Source organism: Capsicum annuum, chromosome 3 (assembly GCF_002878395.1).
Source record: "Capsicum annuum cultivar UCD-10X-F1 chromosome 3, UCD10Xv1.1, whole genome shotgun sequence".
In the NCBI taxonomy this organism is placed as follows: domain Eukaryota; kingdom Viridiplantae; phylum Streptophyta; class Magnoliopsida; order Solanales; family Solanaceae; genus Capsicum; species Capsicum annuum.
The window spans coordinates 94,245,446-94,264,005 of NC_061113.1; the positions used below are offsets into that span (position 1 = coordinate 94,245,446).

General features: G+C 35.2%; 1 protein-coding gene across 1 annotated transcript; it reads right to left on the reverse strand.

Moving 5' to 3' along the window:
• Positions 1-229: 229 nt before the first annotated feature.
• Positions 230-1,948, reverse strand: LOC124896692. Its single transcript, XM_047408373.1, has 5 exons — positions 1,816-1,948; positions 1,648-1,752; positions 720-1,047; positions 510-606; positions 230-424 (listed from the first exon to the last, which is right to left on the reverse strand). The coding sequence occupies exons 1-5, from the start codon at positions 1,946-1,948 to the stop codon at positions 230-232; spliced, it is 858 nt and encodes a 285-aa protein (XP_047264329.1).
• Positions 1,949-18,560: the final 16,612 nt, after the last annotated feature.

Consider the following 18,560-nt stretch of genomic DNA (forward strand, 5'->3'; position numbering starts at 1 on the left):
AACACAGGAGACAGAAACAGTGAGAAGTAATCAACATTTGAGATAAATAGTAAACAGAAACACAATAATAGAATAACGTTGAACTATGTTTAGAATATCTCACAACAAATTACAGTTTAATACTTTAAATATATACTTACAAGTCTCTTTCGGTACTCTCCAATTGAGATAGATCCTCCCGTGTGAGTTCCAGCAGCGACTTCTTTGCCTCCACGATGATTCTATGCATTTATTTTGGACTTTTCAACACACTTTGGATCTGCGCAAAGTCGCTGCCACGTTTTCCAGAAATCTTCTTGTATAAAATCTTGCCCCCTTTCTCTTTGATTTTAGCAATGAAATTTCTATATACAGTTGTTGCCTTACTCTGCCAGTGTTTCTTTACGACAGCATCAGTAATGGAAAAATCCCAATAGACGTTTTTCTGAAATAAAGTTCCATGATAACACATTAATATCGTATTTATAAAAGCGAGTACACTTTACAAAATCAATTATGATGATGTATACCTTGAATTCCCCAAAATAGCCATCTTTTATGTCACATGAGACACTTTTCCAATTGACTCCATTATCATCAAGTTCACTTTTGAAAGACTCGTGTATCCTATTGGAGCATGCTTTAGAAGACTTTAATTTGTATCAATGTGAAGACATTATTTAGAGGTTACTATAAATAAAAAATAATATATAATAATAATAGACAAAAAATGGACTAACCCTACAGAAGTTATAGTAACAAGGGTCCGCACATGGCTTTGACTGGAATTACTTTCTCCATTTGTGGTGCGAAGAGATATGTCCTCACCTACTTGGTTGGTTTGTGAAGACGTACCTACAGTTTTTGGGTTGGTCTGATTTGGAGTAGTAGGATACGTACTACAATGATTAGAAGTTGGAGAACCTACGCCACCAGCTGTTTGTGGCGTAACTGTAGGAGTGGGAATAGTAGGTATGTTTGTAGTACGAACATGCATATTAGTCCTAGCTGCTGACTTGCCCGCACCCCCTATACTTCCTCGACCAGTACCTCTTCCTTGATTTATATCTATTAAAAAATTATACTTGTTAAAGTGGAAAAAAGATGCAAATTTTGCACAAAACGTCACAACATCATATTATATTCTAATTTTGAAATCCTATCCAACAAAATACCTCACAGCAACATACCTCACTATCATTATGGAATCCCATGTAACATTGGAATACTCACAACAATAACCAAGAATAGATTAAGAACCACAAACATAATTAGAACCACCAAAATACTCACAACAAGAACCACCAACAGATCAAGAATCACCAATAGAACCACCAAAATACATCAAAATACTCCTATTGTATTTCTTCCCATAAGAACTCCTCCTAAATAAAGAACGAACAACAGAACAAAAACCACCAATAGAATTACCAAAATACTCATAACAAGAACCACCAACAGATCATGAACTACCAACAGAACCACCAAAATGCTATAGAATACTCCCATTGTAATTCTATCCACAAGAACTCTCAAATGAAGAACCAATAACAGATCATCAAAAAGAAAAAAAATAAAACATATATATATGTGCAGACAAAAAGTAGACCAGAAGTTGATTATGTTTAGCCATTTTCAAGGATGAAGTCGATTGGTTAAGACACTCACCTATTTGGTTCCTTAGAGTAGCTGTACCTTCTCTTGTTCTGTTGAACTGATTTAGAGCAGTCGGAGATGATTCAGGAGTTGTATGGTTGCTACCATCACTAGAAGCTTGAACCGTTGATCCAATTTAAGGAATCAATGGTTGAACTTGATTTGTATTCTTTTGACCACCTATGACATTAGCTTGAGAAGTAACAATAGCAAGTGTAGGAATAGTAGGTATGTTTGCAGTAACATCATTATTACTCCTAACTGCAGACTTGCCTCCACGCCCTGTGCTTCCGCGACCTCGACCTCTAGCCATATCTATAAAAAAATTTGTATTAGTTAAAGTGGAAATAATATGTAAACTTAATAATACCGAGAGAAGCAAAAAACAATGTATAGATAAGGTATTAGAAAATGTAAAAGCACAATTGTTGCCTAAAAAAATGAATGAGAAATGAAATAGTCAAAAATTGAGAAGTAGAGCATAAAACCTGTTGAAGCAACAAGTTTTGTGTAAACAACGAGACAAAGAAAATGATACTAGTTTGACAAAATGGTTGCTCACAAAATAAAAATAAGATACAATAGAATATTTTATATCAATCACTAATCGCTATCTGTGTATTCTTCCAAATCTTCCTCTTAATCTTCCTCAGTTTCCTCAGTTTCATACCCTTCTTCTGTAGCATCCTCTTTGTTGTCATTATGTTCTTGTAATAAACCATCATCAATGACTTCATCCATTTCAATTAAGCCATCATTTGCATCATATAAGCGTATGCTTTCATCTGTGGCAACATTCATGTCTATCTCGTAGACTTGAACTTCTTCAACTTGAAATAGAATATTTAGTTCTACAGCTGTCCCAATTTCATCATCGGGTTATTCAACAATAAGACACATAACACACTTGAGTTGCTTGCATTGCCAGAATAAAAGGTTTATATTTTTTATATCGGCGACAATGGTTAATATCAACCAATTTATACTGATTATGATTTTTAACACCAACATCCATAGTTAGGTCAAACCATTGACATTTGAATAGTATAGTTTGCTTTAAAGGTGTTTTGCGGTATTCCACTTCTATTATCTCTTTTATCCGCCAGTAGAAATCACCAAAAGTTGGATCTGAAATACAAACTCCACTGTTCATTGTTGATCTTGAGCTACCATGAAAATTTGTATGAAACTTGTATTCATTAACAAAATACACCGAATGAGATGTAGCGCCTATCAATGGTCCACGAGCAAGACTACATAGGAATTAATTCTCAATATGATTGAGCCAGACCTATTTAGAAGATTATAAAATTTAGTTCAATTTCATAAGTTAATTTAAGTGCATAATTGTATAAAAGATCTTAATTTTTGAATCCTTACATATTGCTTGAAACATATAGAGAAATTTGCTTCAAGGCTCTTATTTATTTGATCTTGAGAGACATTTGGAAATTCTTCTTACAAATGTTGCACAAACATACTTCATTTAAAGAAAAAAGATTTCAACTTTAAGTCATGATTTATGAATGTAATTCTAAAATTAAGTTGATATAACTAACTTTATTACCTCACATATGGCTCAACCTCTTCACAATTTAGCAAAATGTAAGTTTGGGCAGCATTGATTTCCTGAAGAGTTAGATTCCTCTTTTTTGATCCTCCCATTAATCGTTCGGGATGGGTGAATATTGATAAATTTCCTTCAACTTCTTCCACAATACCACCATCATCATTTCTATCCACATTATGATTGCGTGTTATGACATACTGTTCAAAATAATAAGAAAACAATAGTGTTGACACTATCATCAAGTAAGCTTCACATATAGAACCCTCAACACTTGCTTTATTCCAAATCATTCTTTTAAGACTTCCAAGATACCTAAATAGAAAAATGGATAAACCATCATATTTTAAAAGTAAATAATAACATTATTCTCATAAGTTAAACTTGAATTTTTGTATTACCTTTCAAAAGGATACATCCATCTATATTGTACAGGTCTAGCAATCTTTACTTCATATGGAAGGTGCACAGGCAGATGTTCCATTGAGTCAAAGAACCCAGGAGGAAAAATATGTTCTAACTTGCACAAGATTTGTGGAATATCTCCCTGTAATCTCTTCATTTCATCCACTCGGAGAGTAGTCGATGTAAGTTCTTTAAAGAATAAGCTCAATTCTGTAAGTTCCTGTCATACATTATTTGGAAGTAGTTCACGAAAAGCAATAGGCATCAATCGTTGCATGAACACATGAAAATCATGACTCTTCATGCCAAATAACCTTTTCCCAGATATGTCTGGGCATCTACCCAAATTTGAAACATACCCATCTGGAAATTTTAAGTCTTTCACCTAATTAAATAAGATTATGCTTGCTTCTTTGTCTATTGTATATACAGCTTTGGGATATTTTCCAGAAGCATCCTTTGACAATTGAGGTCGATCACAATAATTGTCCATATCTAGACGAGCTTGTGGATTGTCTTTGGTTTTCTTATCAATACTGTGGACCGTATTAAATATATTATCAATGAAGTTTTTGTCAATATGCATGACATCAAGGGTATGTCGAATCATGTTACAACTCCAATAAGGTAAATCTCAAAAGATGCTTTACTTTTTCCATCCACAAGAACTACATATTTGTTGATTAACTTATTGTGCATCTAACTCTATTACTTTTCTTACCCCTAATTCACAAATTTGATTCAACATCTCTTCTCAGGTTCTGTAGGGTGGTGGTGTTCTTTTGACAGTTTGACCTGTAAGAAAATTTTTACGATCTCTCCTAAATGGATGATGTTGGTCAAGGAACATTCTGTGACAGTCAAACCATAATGTTTTCTGATTATGTTGTAATCTAAAGAATTCTATTTCCTCCATACAATAAGGAAAAGCAAACTTACCTACAGTACTTCATCCTGATAACATAGAATATGCTGAAAAGTCACTAATTGTCCACCTCAAAGCTGCCCTTAATTGAAAATTTTGTTTTTTGGAGATATCAAATGATTCTAAACCTGTCTCCCACAACAACGTCAATTCCTTTATTAGAGGCTACAAATAAACATCAATTTTATGTTTGGCATTATTTGGCTCAGGAACAATGAAAGTTAAGAACATATAATCCTCTTTCATGCACATCCCTGGAGGTAAATTGTACGGACTGACAATTACTGGCCATGAAGAATATTTTCTCCTAGACTAACTGAATAATTGGAGACCATCAGTACATAACCCCAACCTAACATTTCTTGGTTCATCGGCAAAAAAAGTATGACTTTCATTGAAGTTCTTCCAAGCTTCAGAGTCTAATGGATGACGCATTAATCCATCCTCTTTTATATGTTCATGATGCCATGTCATGCCAGCTGTTGTATTATGGTATGCATATAATCTCTTCAATCTAAGAATCAAAGAAAAAGAATACATCCTTTTATAAGGGACCAATTTTCTCTTACGAGAGCCAACTCGACGCTTATACCTCTCTTTGCCACAATATTTACAAGAGGTAAGATGTTCATGTTCTTCCTAATAAAACATACAACCTGATTCACAACAATCAATCTTTTCAACCAGTAAATCTAAGCTACGCACTAGTTTCTTAGTCTAATAATAACTATCAACTAATAGGTTATCTTTCGGTAAAGACTTTTTACACAATTGCATCATTTGGTTAAAACCCCTCTGTGACATATTATTTTCCATCTTAATAGTTAGCATTCGAGAGATTACTACAAGTTGAGAGAGGGAAGAACTAGGATACAATTTTGCATCAGCAGAGTGCAACAATTCATAAAATTTTTGGTACTCTAAATTAGGCTCCTCCTCCATTGAAGTTTTATGTTCCACCTCAATTGAAGGTTCATACAGATGAGATGGCCCAGATTCAATATTGCTGTAACCATGGTTAAAGTTAGGACTAATAACATCCAAAATCATTTATCGATATGGATTATCATATCCCAATTCAAGTTGAGCACCATTGATCAAATCATTACCAAAAGAAATCTTACCTATTAGATATGCTTTCCCTTAATGTTTCCAAACAAAATAGTCCTTACCAAATCCATCATGAAGAAGGTGATATCAAACCGTTTCAACATCCTTGTATTTAATGTTGCGACATTTTTTACATGGACATCTAATGTTGTTACCACTCATGCAATTTTTTTGAGAACATGCAAAGAGGATAAAGTTATTCACACCAATAATGAATCTAGAGTTTATAGCCCCTCGGCCATCCAACCTATCATACATCCATCCACGCTATGGATTATTCATATTCCTATTAATGTTGACATAAACAACATAGTTAGATTTTTATATTTTAGTAATGCATACATCCAGGATTACCACTAAAGTGAAGAAATTATTAAATATCTTAATAAACTGGAATATATCTTTCAATATTTACAAGGAAATAGAATATATCAGTTATTTTTCTTATAAATAAATAAGAAACCACAAACACAACATATCATTCATTGTCCTTCTTTATAAGTGTTAGAGAAAAACTTTAATTACATACAAAACAAAAAATTCTATCATTACAATCATAAGGCATGAGGCAAAGCTCCCGACAACAAGATTAAAATATCATATTTGGGCAAAGTACATACCTAAAATCTGAACATTAAACAAAACCTAAAAATAAGTTGTAACTTTGTTGGCAAAAATAAACAGATAAAGTCTACAACTTTAACACAAAGTTACATCACAAAAGTTAATCCGATTTAAAGCAAATCCTCAATTGGTAAGTAAAAGAAAATAGAGACAGTTTTACGAATAATGAAGAACACAAATGGCAATAGTGAAACATATGAAAAACTAATCGAAAATCATTTAAAAGGAAAAATGTTATAGTACCAGATATATGCTAGCTCACTTTCTAGTACTTGTTGGTATCCTTAATGGATCTCTCTGAAAATCCAAAATATAACATCACAATCAGATTATGAAAAAACAACAACATATACCAAATGTGATCCCACAAATAGAATCTTTGGAAGGATAAAGGCTACACAGTCAACACAACAAAATAGAAAATGATTATGACAATTACACATTTTCAAAGGAACATGAAACATACTACATTTTATTATTTACAGAAAATCAGAACAACAGTAAGCAAAAGTTACTCAAACTGCTCTATGTTTCCTAATTTTTTCAACATGCAACACACTAAGTACAACCTTACATAAACCTGTACATAAAAAAGACAAAATTAAACCATACAAATAAATTTTTTTTGAAGAGATCAAAGATTAATGAACCTGGAACAGAAGATACAAAAAAAAACATAAATAGAAATTAAGAGAAAAATATTATTCCTATTTTGATTCAATAATCACTAACACAACATTTTAACACAAAAATCGAACAAAGGAAATTGAAAAATCTTAGAAAAACCAAAAATAGAACTTCAAATAAAAAATCAAAAACCCTAACATCATCAGTGTATGCAAAACACTAAAAATTATACCACAACCAGAAATTTTGTTGAAGAAATTTCAGATTCATAGACATGCAACATTGAAATATCAAAATCCCCATAAAAAATAATTTTGAGAAAGAAAATACGGACCTCATTTCGAGTAAATAACCATTTGTCAAATTTTTTAACACAATAATTGAAGAACCCTAACTGAAATAGCTCAAAAAACCCTAAATATATCATTAAAACGTCACTTCTAACATAGAAATTTAGAAATTCAAAGAGGAGAAAAAACTAAAATTACGAGATAAAAAATCTAACCTCTAATTTAGATTTAAAATTCACCACTTGACACTCTTTTCGACTGATATTGAGCGATTAGGGAGATAAAAGGGCAAGGGGACTATTTTTGGAGAGAGAGGTGGATGATGTTATGTTTTGGGAACAAAATGAAATAAAAGAGATAACCCTAATATTAGGTTGGTAGGGTGATGGTTTTAGCAACGGATATATAATCTGTTGCTAATCATTAATTAAATATATACCTAATCTATTATTAAAAATGGTAAAATACTTCCAGCGATAGTATTTTCATCTCTATTGCCATCTCCACCATGTAAAAAAAATTCTCCCCATTTTTGTCCCTAATTTTATCACCAAAATAAAGGGACCAATATTTACCGCCAAAAATTAGCAACCAATTTTATATTCCGTTGCCATTCCATCACTAATTAGGCTATGAATTTTAATTTCATTTATTTAGTAACAAAATTTCTATTTCGTTGCAATTCCGTCGTTAATTAGAGAAGAAAAAGCCTTTGTTGCTATAAATCCATTGCTAAACGCAGTTATTTTTGTATTGTAGGGGACGAATACTGGAAATCACATTTGCGGTTGTAGTGGTCTTCATGACCATGTGCATAATTATCTCTTTATATCTATGTACCATGGATTGGCATGGGGTTATGGATTCCCTGGCCTTTCCTTGAAATTCTCTGCTTCATGCGACTAACACTCACTAGGGACCTTTCGGTGAGAAAAGCTAGACCCATATATCTCGTGGGTGTTTGTAGGAAGGTTCTAGCAGCATAGTAAAGGTTAATGATTTTAAAACCTCATGCTTAAACCTTTTTCCCTATACAAGTATTTAATGTGTATGAAAGTCTACCTATAGTGTTGGAAATATTTTTGACATGGCCTTATTTTATCATATCCCTAAGTTAAATTCTAGTGCTCACCCGCTAACCATCCCCGGTACACTATTTCATAATGTAGTTTCCAAAGAAATTTCTTTTACCTTTTTGTAGCATTAGGTGAATTAGAACGTGCATCGATTAGTTTTGAAGTGGCGAGCCTCCATCAATCGGTAGGCCGTATAGCTTCCATTTTATTTTATTTTGACTCAGTATTTTTTTATTATATTATTCATGTGAGGGTTATGTCCTGACTTATTTTGTATTCTGGTTTTAGCGTCTATTGTGGACAGATGTTGGTTGATTGGTCATTGTCTTGACACTCAATTTATTTGAGTCATTTATCCATCTTATTATTACTATTTATTAGCTTTTGCATTGTTTTAATAGTTAATATTATTATTGTTATCTTGATGTTGAGTTAAGGGGGTAGTCTCATGTCCATGGAGGACTTGAAATACCATTCATGGCCAAACCCTAGTCCAGCACAATTTATATTTGTTGGGTGTCAACAAAGCCATATCAAGTAGTGTCCTTTTTATTGGTTAGTAGTGCATAAAACTTATAAGGAGGAGGATACAAGATATTTAGAAATGTTTCACTATCTTGTGTTATATTTCCTAGGTATAGAGTCTAGTTTTATGAAACTTCTATAGCTCCTGGCTTCCTATTATTTAAAATCATACCTCCCCAAAGATCTGATATTTGTAGAACTCTATCGGTAACTCTATCCTACATTTGGGATAATGTGGAGGGGACTCACCTTATGTATGGTGTACAGACTCAATCTAGGGTCCCTGCTCCAGCTTGTACTTCCCCTTATGGAATTCCACTTGTTCCTACTAGTCCTCTTCGAGCTTCCCGGGATGATGATACTCATGGCTCGATATCTCTAGGTAACATCTCTAATAAGGAGTTCTATCAGTCTATCCTTTTGCTTATGTAGTTGGTGACCTGTCAGTCTCGTCAGTTAGATCATGTTGTTCTTTTGTTTCTTCTTCTGAGGTTTCTTGAGTTGGTCATTTCATAAGATAGATCCCCCAAGCTTTATTAGACCTAAGGTTTATGAGGATCCTTAAGGGCTTGTGGATGAGATGGAAAAGATATTAAGGGGGATGCGTGCTACTTATTTTGATGTTATGGAGTTTTTTCCATACTAGTTGAAGTATGTAGCTTATATATGGTATAAGGAGTGGGAGAAGTTGATAGGAGATTATGCATAGCCAACTCTATGGGAAGAGTTACTGGGGGCCTTTCTTGATCATTTCTTTCCCTAGGGGATGGGGGAAGCTAAGGTAGAGGAGTTTTTAAATCTGAATCAATGCAAGATGAGTGTGAGTGAGTGTGGTGTCAAATTTCAGTAGTTATCTCATTATTCTCCAGAGTTGGTGTCTTCTATGAGGGCGAAGATGATAAAATTTGCTTCAGGGTTGTCTAATGACTTAGTATTAGAGTGTAAAGCTGTAATGTTGAACAATGTCATGGACATCTCCAGAATTGTGATTTATATGCTGTAAGTGAAGGATGTAAAGAAAAGAGAAGCATAGAATGGGGAAAGGCAAAATAAGAAGTTCAGGTGTTCAGAGCAGGGTATAGAATAGTAGAAGAGATAGTAGGGAGAGGAGCAAGAAGAAGACTTGGGGAAATTTTGGTTCATATTTTTCAAACAGTGCCTAATATCCTAAGCCATCTGGTGATCGTCACTTTTGGGATAATATTAGTTTTAAGTCACATGTACAAATCTCAAGCTAGTGAAGCTATGTCAGCCCCATCATATCCTCCTTATGGATTTTGTGGACAATTTCACCGTGGTTAGTATGATGAGGGGAGGAATCGGTGCAATAATTATGGTCAGCTAGGTCATATAAAGTGACATTTTCTAATAGCTAAAGTTTCCACGAAAGCTAATAAGGTATCGATTGCTACTTCTTCAGCTCTTACCCAAAAGGTTGCTACTTCTGGTACTGCGTAACGCCTCGAGTATACACCTTGGATGCCATACGGTGCTTATAACCCTAAAGGACCACAAGCTAACCCATGACTGATATCTGTTACGAGCACTGAGTAACAATACTATCACAAATATGAAAAAATAGGTTGAAATTCCATAAGGTTAAAATCCTTAAATACTAATAAAGAATACCATCGGTAAGAATAATTTGTACAATTGAATACTGTATGAAAGTCTAGTCTAAAAGCCTCTATCTGTATGAATATGGAGTTGATGGGATAAGTCCCCAACTCACTCTGACTACTAAAATAAACTAAATACTAAAATAATGAAATGATATGATAACTTTATCCTCGAACTATAAAGACTCACTACTACGTCTATTTCTGATAGTCTTGGCTGCTAAGTATGGTTTGAGCCCGTGTGTCTGAACCTATGATATAGAATATCATAGCGTAAACGAAAAGGCATGTGTTGGTACATTGAATGTACTGGTATGCTGAGTGAGGTAGGCTGATATGCAAGGGTAAATATGCATGAACAATAACTTATGAACAAGATAAAAGCAACTAAATCAGAGTACAGGTATAAAAGAAACTGATGAAACATTGTTTATGAAATAATGTGCACATATCTACATATGTTGTGTCTATGATAATAGTAACTCTTGATACTGAGTTCTAATAATTGACTTACTGATATTTATATTACTGATAGCTGGGTGACTATTTCTAGCAGTCCTAATTCTATAGAATTGATCTAAGTTCTATATTGAGACTGAAACTGAAATTGTAGGAAGTAATCATCTAACCGACATGCCCTTTTCTGAACTGATTAGGGTACAACGTGTAAACCAAACTGTAAGGGTATCAGTACTATACCACTAGTAAAGACAAGTGTTGAGTCACCCCCATCTAGCAGGTGCTATGGACGGGGATGGTGGTACCCTTAACTGGCAGGTAGAACACCTCATAAATCCTCAACTGGTAGGTTGATATCTCAACCTACGCTGGCTATGTAGTTCTAGAATGCCAAGACTGCTTCTAAGGATCACACCCTCTACTGGTAGGTAAGTCCTCATCCTTAGGTCCACTTGGTGCTGAATCCTACTCCTAACTGAATAGACACTGAACTAATTTCTAAACTATTCTAGGGTAGACTGAACTATTACTAATCCTGTTAACTTACTGAAGTGGACTGAGTTCAATGAATAGTGTAACTGATTGATATACTGACTGGATATACTGAGTTCTGCACTGAATGAATGCTACTGCACGTGACATTACTAAGATCATTCTGAAGCTATTGAAATTCTAGGTAAATAGCTAGATTGTCGGGTATTTGATACCCCCAGGACTCGATAACATGAAAAATAAAGCATAGAAAGATCTTGAAAAGCATTACAATGTTCATAACTCATTCATAGAGATTTTATCAAGAACTTGAAAGACATGAACTTGTACATAAGCTAGCATGTCATGATTTCCCCATTTAATCCACATAAGAAATTTATCAAACACTTGGGGAAGATAATCTATGCACATAATACTAAACAACATATAGGCATCATGAGTACCACTCCCCAACTTAAAAATTCAAAGGCTTTAACATGAATTCATATAATATTACACACATGTCCAATAAATTTACCTAAATCTTGTAATAAATCATGAATTAGAACTCAATTAACATCATCATCATGAATACATTCAAGCCCAACATGAAATTCACAAATTCAATAAATTTAAAGTTTTAAAAGAGGTTCTTAAACCCCAAGGGTGGAAGGAAACCCTAGGATGAACACCTAACATACCTTGGTTTTTAATTCTCTGAAAGTTGTGGAGAATTTCATGATACTTGAATCTTGAATTGGAAGCCCTTGGGTTTTGTTTCTTGAGCAATTTTGAGAATAATGAGGGTTTTATCCCTATGAATGACTTAATCTCGTGTTTGTGGGGCTCAATATGGGTAGAAAAATGAACCAAATACCCCTCTGGATACAGGCTTTTAATGACTAAAAGCATGCCCAGTGATGCGTAGATCGATACATCGAGTTGATCGCATCAATACAATGACCAATGCATCGAGTCGAGTTTGCATTGGTTCACTGAAATTGCACTGAAAGCTAGGAGAAAATTATTTGTCGACATGATGGGTGACGTGACACATTGATATTGCATCAACCCATTACTTTGGTCACCTAAACATGGTTCGAACAAGGTCTAAAAAAGCTGAAACTCATCGAAAGTGACCTACTGATATTCCTAATCCTGAATCAACTAAAATATCAATATTTTATGGTAATAAGGGTCGTGGAATAGAGTCACCAACTTATGAAGGCTAAAATACTTCTAAGTATACATACTTAGCTGAAATTTCTATTTTTGGGACCTCTTTTCAAGCTTTAATGGAATGATTTAAGCTTAGAATTTTGTGAGGTCTTACAATATTTCCCCCTTTGGAATATTCGTCCTCAAATGAGACTGACTAAGCTGAGAAACACTGATCACTTAGCTTACACACTTAACAAGCATATCTGATACATGGAATACCTAACTAAAACTATTAATAAGCTGTGTTTTCAAACTGAACATGCATATCTGAGGCATGAGTACATGGGGGAAGATTTTTGATTGCATGACTTTCATGAAGATTATATGCAATGGTAATGAATACCAAATTTTAGCTATAACTTAATTTGGAACTGATCAAATCTAGGGATGACTATTACCTTAAGCTGAGTTTGAGTTTGTGGAAAAGAGGTGAGGATACTTGGTTGGCGTATCTGCTTTTGCTTTCCAAGTAGCTCTGTCAATGGACTGATTCTGCCAAAGAACTTTGACTAGCGGAACTTCTCTGTTCCTCATTCGACTGGGATCTCTTCATAAGAGAGGTTCGTCTGAACATCTGTACCCTCTACAGGGACTACAACAGCTGGGTCACCTATGCACTTCTTTAGCAGGGAGACATGAAACACAGGATGTACTGAAGCTAAGTCTGAAGGCAACTCAAGCTCACAAGCTACCTTTCCAAAATGGCTGAGAATTTTGTAAGGATCAACATATCGGGGACTGAGTTTCCCCTCCATTCTAAACCTCTTCACTCCCTTCATATGAGATATTTTTAAATATACATAGTCGCCAATCTCAAACTTGAGATCTTTTCTTCGCAGATCTGCAAATGATTTCTATCATCTCTGAGCATTCTTAAGCCTTTCCCTGATCAACTGAACCTTTTTGAAGGTATAAAATACCAAGTCATACACTACCACTATGGCCTCACCCACTTCAAACCAACCAATAGGAGATTTATATCTCCTCCTATAAATTTCCAAGAGTGGATCCATCTGAAGGCTGGAATGATAATTATTATTATATGATAACTCAATCAAGGACAAGTGGTTATCCCAACACTCTTAAAGTCAGTGGAACATGCTCTGAACATATCTTTCAAAGTATGAATGGTCCTCTCTACTTAACCATCTGTCTGAGGGTGGAAGGTTGTACTGAGGTGAACTCGGGTACCAAGTCCCTTTTGGAAGGCTTTCAAAAAGTGAGAGGTGAACTGCATACCTCTATCTAAGATTATGGACAACGTAACTCCATGAAGTCTAACCAACTCTATAACATAGAGCATGGCCTAATATTTGACTGAATAAGAGCTATGAACTGGTAAGAAATGAACTGATTTGGTCATTCTGTCTATAATGAGCAAATTTGAATTATGTTGATGACGAGTACGGGGCAAACCCGTCACAAAGTCCATGTTCACTTCCTCCAACTTCCGTGTGGGAATAATGAACTCTTGTATGGAACCACTAGGTTTCTAGTGCTTAATCTTAACCTGCTGACATGTAGAACACTTAGCCACAAACTCTGTTATGTCTCTCTTCATCCCACCCCACCAATAGACCTCCCGCAAATCATGGTACATCCTAGTTTCCCCTGGATGAATCGAGTAATGCAGATCATATGATTCTAACCCTGGCAATGCAACACACCATCTTCCCCTGGGATTAAACCTCTATTTTCTGATCTCTAACTGACTCTTCCAACTTGACTAAATTAGGATCTCTATCAGGCTTTTTCCTTAAATTCAAAAAAAAAAAAGATGATTCTAAACTATTTTATACCCACAAACTTCTCTCTGGTGAATAAACTAAGCGGACACCTAGTCGGGCAAACTGATGAATAGCCTAAACTAACTTTTTCTTATTATCCTCCACGTGAGCAATACTATCCATAGATATCCTAATGAGAGCATCAACCACTAAATTGGCCTTGACAGGGTGATATAGGACGCTCATGTCATAGCCCTTCAATAACTCTAACCACCTTATCTAATGTAATTTTAGATCTTTCTAAGAAAATATATACTTTAGGCTCTAATGGGCTATAAACACATTAACATATACCCCATTCAAATAATGCCTCCAAATCTTTAAGGCAAAGACCACAGCTGCTAACTCAAGATCATGAGTGGGTAATTATTTTCATGGGGCTTAAGATGTCTAGAGGCCTATACCCTTACCTCTCTTCATGAAAAGATAGCCCAAACCAACTCTGGAAGTGTCCCAATATACCAAAAACCTATCTGAAGTATCTGGTAGAGTCAAAACTGGGATTGTAGTAAGTTATGTCTTTAACTTTGAAAAACTCTTCTCACAAGAATCTGACCACTGGAATTAGACATTTTTCTAAGTCAGTATGGATAGAGGGGATGCAATAGATGAGAATCCCTCGACAAACCATCGATAATAGCCAGCTAAACCTAAGAAACTCTTGATATCCGATAGAGAAATGGGTTTTGGCTAGTTTCTTACTGGTTCGGCCTTTTGAGGATCCACTCTAATGCCATCACCAAAAACTATATGGCCAAGGAAAGCTACCAAACTTAGCCAAAATTCACACTTTCAAAATTTGGCAAACAACTGATGGGCTCTGAGGGACTGTAACACTATTCTAAGATGGTCTACATATTTATGTTCACTATGCGAGTTGACAAGAATGTCATTATTGAAGAGTATGACAAACATGTCCAAGTACTGCTTGAACATGCAGTTTATCAAGTCCATGATGGCTACTGGAGCATTGGTAAGACCAAATGACATGAACAATAATTAAAAGTGGCCATACCATATTCTAAAAGCTATTTTTGGAATGTCACATTCTCTGACCCTGAGTTGATGATAGCTTGATCTGAGGTCTATCTTGGAGAAGTAATTGGCTTCCTGAAGTTGGTCAAACAAGTCATCGGTTCTGGGAAGTGGATATTTATTCTTGATCATGACTTTATTTAGCTAACAGTAGTCTATACATATCCTGAGAGAACTATCTATCTTACGCACGAATAGAACTGTGCATCCTAAAGGGATACACTGGGTCTAATGAATCCCTTATCTAGGAAATCTTTTAACTGTTCTTTTAATTCTTTGAGTACTACTAGAGCCATTCTATATGGCAGAATAGAGATAGGCTGAGTATCTAGAAGAAGAAGATCTTTGGGAAACACATTAGCAAATTCACATGCTACTTATACTGACTCAAGATTAGAGGTCTCTAAACTAGAGTATTAAACTAGAACGAGACGATCAATACATCCCTTAGATATCATTATTCTCACCCTAATGTAAGAAACAAGCTGACCCCTAAGTGCTGAAGTACTACCCCTCCATTTAAGGACAGGTTCATTCGAAAACTAAAAATGGACAATTTGGTTTCTGCAGTCAACTGAAGCATAGCATGAATCAAGCCAATCGATGAAGAGAGTGACATCAAAAATATATCATCTCTAATCGAAGTTTGTTGAAGTGAGCTTCTGAGATACCATAACTGAACTATTCCTATATACCCATCGGGCTATGACAGATTTACCCACTATGTAAAGATTGAGAAGGGTTGTGCTAGCAATTTAGGATTGACTCTAAAGTCATCAGCTATATAAGGAGTTACAAACGACAAAGAAGCTCTTAGATCTAGCAAAGGATAAACGTGTGTATGATAAACTTATAACATACCAGTGACTACATCAGGAGAACTTTCTTAATCCTATCGGGACTGAAGTGCATAGAGTTTGTTTGGGTGCTGCCCACTAGTGGAACTGGAAGCGGCACCTTGCTAATTTGGGCAACCAAACTAAGCTGAAAGACGATTATACTAACCTTTAAAACCTAAATGAGGACAATCTCTAACCCTATGTCCTGGCTTGCCACATCCAAAACTTATATCACTGTTATCCTTGTAGACACCCTGGTGGTTTCTTTTATATTTCTCGCAAAGAGGGTTTGTTTGGGCACTTCTAACACTACTCTGAGGTTTAGGGCCTAGTACCTTATCTCTATTACCATTTTTGAATTTCGGCACTAGAACACTGGCTGAGGACGGAGCTGGAACCGAGGCTTTTGGGTAGAACTAAGAAAGATATTAACCTTCTTACTTAGGCTGAGAAAAGTTGAAACTACTTGTTCAAGATCTCTTGTTCAGCCTTTTCTTCTCCCTATTCTTACTCTCTTCTATCTACTCAGCATAGACCATAAGCCTAGATATGTCTATCTCCTTAATCAACATTACGATCCTACATTTCTTGACCATACTGTTGACACACTAGACACTAACTTACTCATATTTGATCTTTTATATACTTCCACATGAGGAGCGTATTTGGCTAACTGAGCAAACTTGAGAGAATACTCTTTCACTATCATATTTCCCTACTTCAGATTAATAAACTCCAAAACCTTCACTTTCCTCAAATCCAGTTGGAAGAAACTATCCAAAAAAATATTGGAAAACACCTCCTATTCTATGGGCCCTGCATCTTTAGCTCTCTCTTCCTTCCACTACTTGAACCATGAGTGATCCATATCCTGAAACTGCTTAGTGGATAAGTAACAACTATCACTAGCTTTTACCCACATAATATCTATAACTTTATACACCTGATCAGGGAATTCTTGTGGGTCCACATCTGACTTACACTTAGTAAAGTCTAGAGGGTTCATTCGGGTGAATTCTAAAATTATAGCTGCAACAGTGTTGGCCACTGTGTTGGCCAGAATTGCAGTGGGTGTTCATTTTGGACTGCCATAGAATGAGCTAGAGTGGTGAAATCTTCTCTAAATTCCGCATAGGAGACGTACTCATCCAGGGGATCTGCCTGAACGGGTGGAGGTACTGGCTGATTTTCGGTTCTCCTTTCGTTGTTCTTTTTGGAAGACATGTTCTATAAATGAAAGTAAGAAAAGTATTAGACAGAGAGTGTAACTTGAGTTCATTCTCACTCGTATGATATGAATACAGAAAGAAGGGAAACTTTTCCTAAAAATGCCTCATAGCCTATTGTCCATAAGTGTGGCTCGCTACATGCTCATGCACAAGACTCTACTAGATCCGGCTTTTAGAATTCGTAGAACTCTATTGAACCTTAGGCTCTGATTGCAAATTTATAATGCCCCGAGTTTGCACACCAAATGCCACACAGTGCTTATGACCCTAAAGGAGCATAAGCTAACACATGACTGATATCTACTATGACTATTTAGTACCAATACTATCATAAATCCAGAAAAATAGGCTAAAATGCCATAAGGTTCAAAACCCAAAATACTAATAAAGAATACCAACTGTAATAATAATTTGTACAACAGAATACTGTCTGAAAATCAAATCTGAAAGCCTTAATCTGTCTGAATATGGAGTTGATGGAATAGTTCCCCAACTAACTCCAAGTACTGAGATAAATAAAATACATAAATAATGAAATAAAATCATAACTTTTTCCTTGAACTATGAAGACTCACCAATAGGTTATTGCTGATAGTTTGGGCAGCTAAGTATGGTTGGGAGCCCGTGCGTCTGAACCTATGATATAAAACATCATAGTGTAAAAGTAAGGGTATGCATCGATAATTTGAATATACTAGTATGCGAAGTGAGGTAGGCTAATATGCAAGGGTTTATATGCATGAACAATAACTGATTCAATAATACGAATGCAACTGAATAAGAGTATAAGTAAAACATCAACTAATGAAACACTGTTTATACAATATTGTTCATATATATACATATAGTTTGTCTGAGATCATAGTAACTTTGGATACTAAGTTCTGACAACTAAATGAATGATATCTTAGTTTATTTATAACTGTATTACTGATAGCTGGGTGACTATTTCCTATAGTCCTAATTCTGTAGAACTAAACTTAGTTCTATACTAAGACTGGAACTAAAACTGTTAGAGGTAATTATCTAACCAACATGATGTTCTCTAAACTTATTAGGGTCAAACTTCTAAACCTAGCTAGCAGGACGTCAGTACCGTGCCACGGGTAAAGACAA

Bases quoted from the DNA above. Each gene is read 5' to 3' on its own strand.
- LOC124896692 (XM_047408373.1), bottom strand. From the start codon at position 1,948: ATGGCTAGAGGTCGAGGTCGCGGAAGCACAGGGCGTGGAGGCAAGTCT. The intron at 1,048-1,647 runs GTGAGTGTCTTA...ATTTTTTAATAG, and splicing joins TACTCTAAGGAACCAAATAG to ATATAAATCAAGGAAGAGGT. The intron at 607-719 runs GTTAGTCCATTT...ATGCTCCAATAG, and splicing joins GTTACTATAACTTCTGTAGG to GATACACGAGTCTTTCAAAA.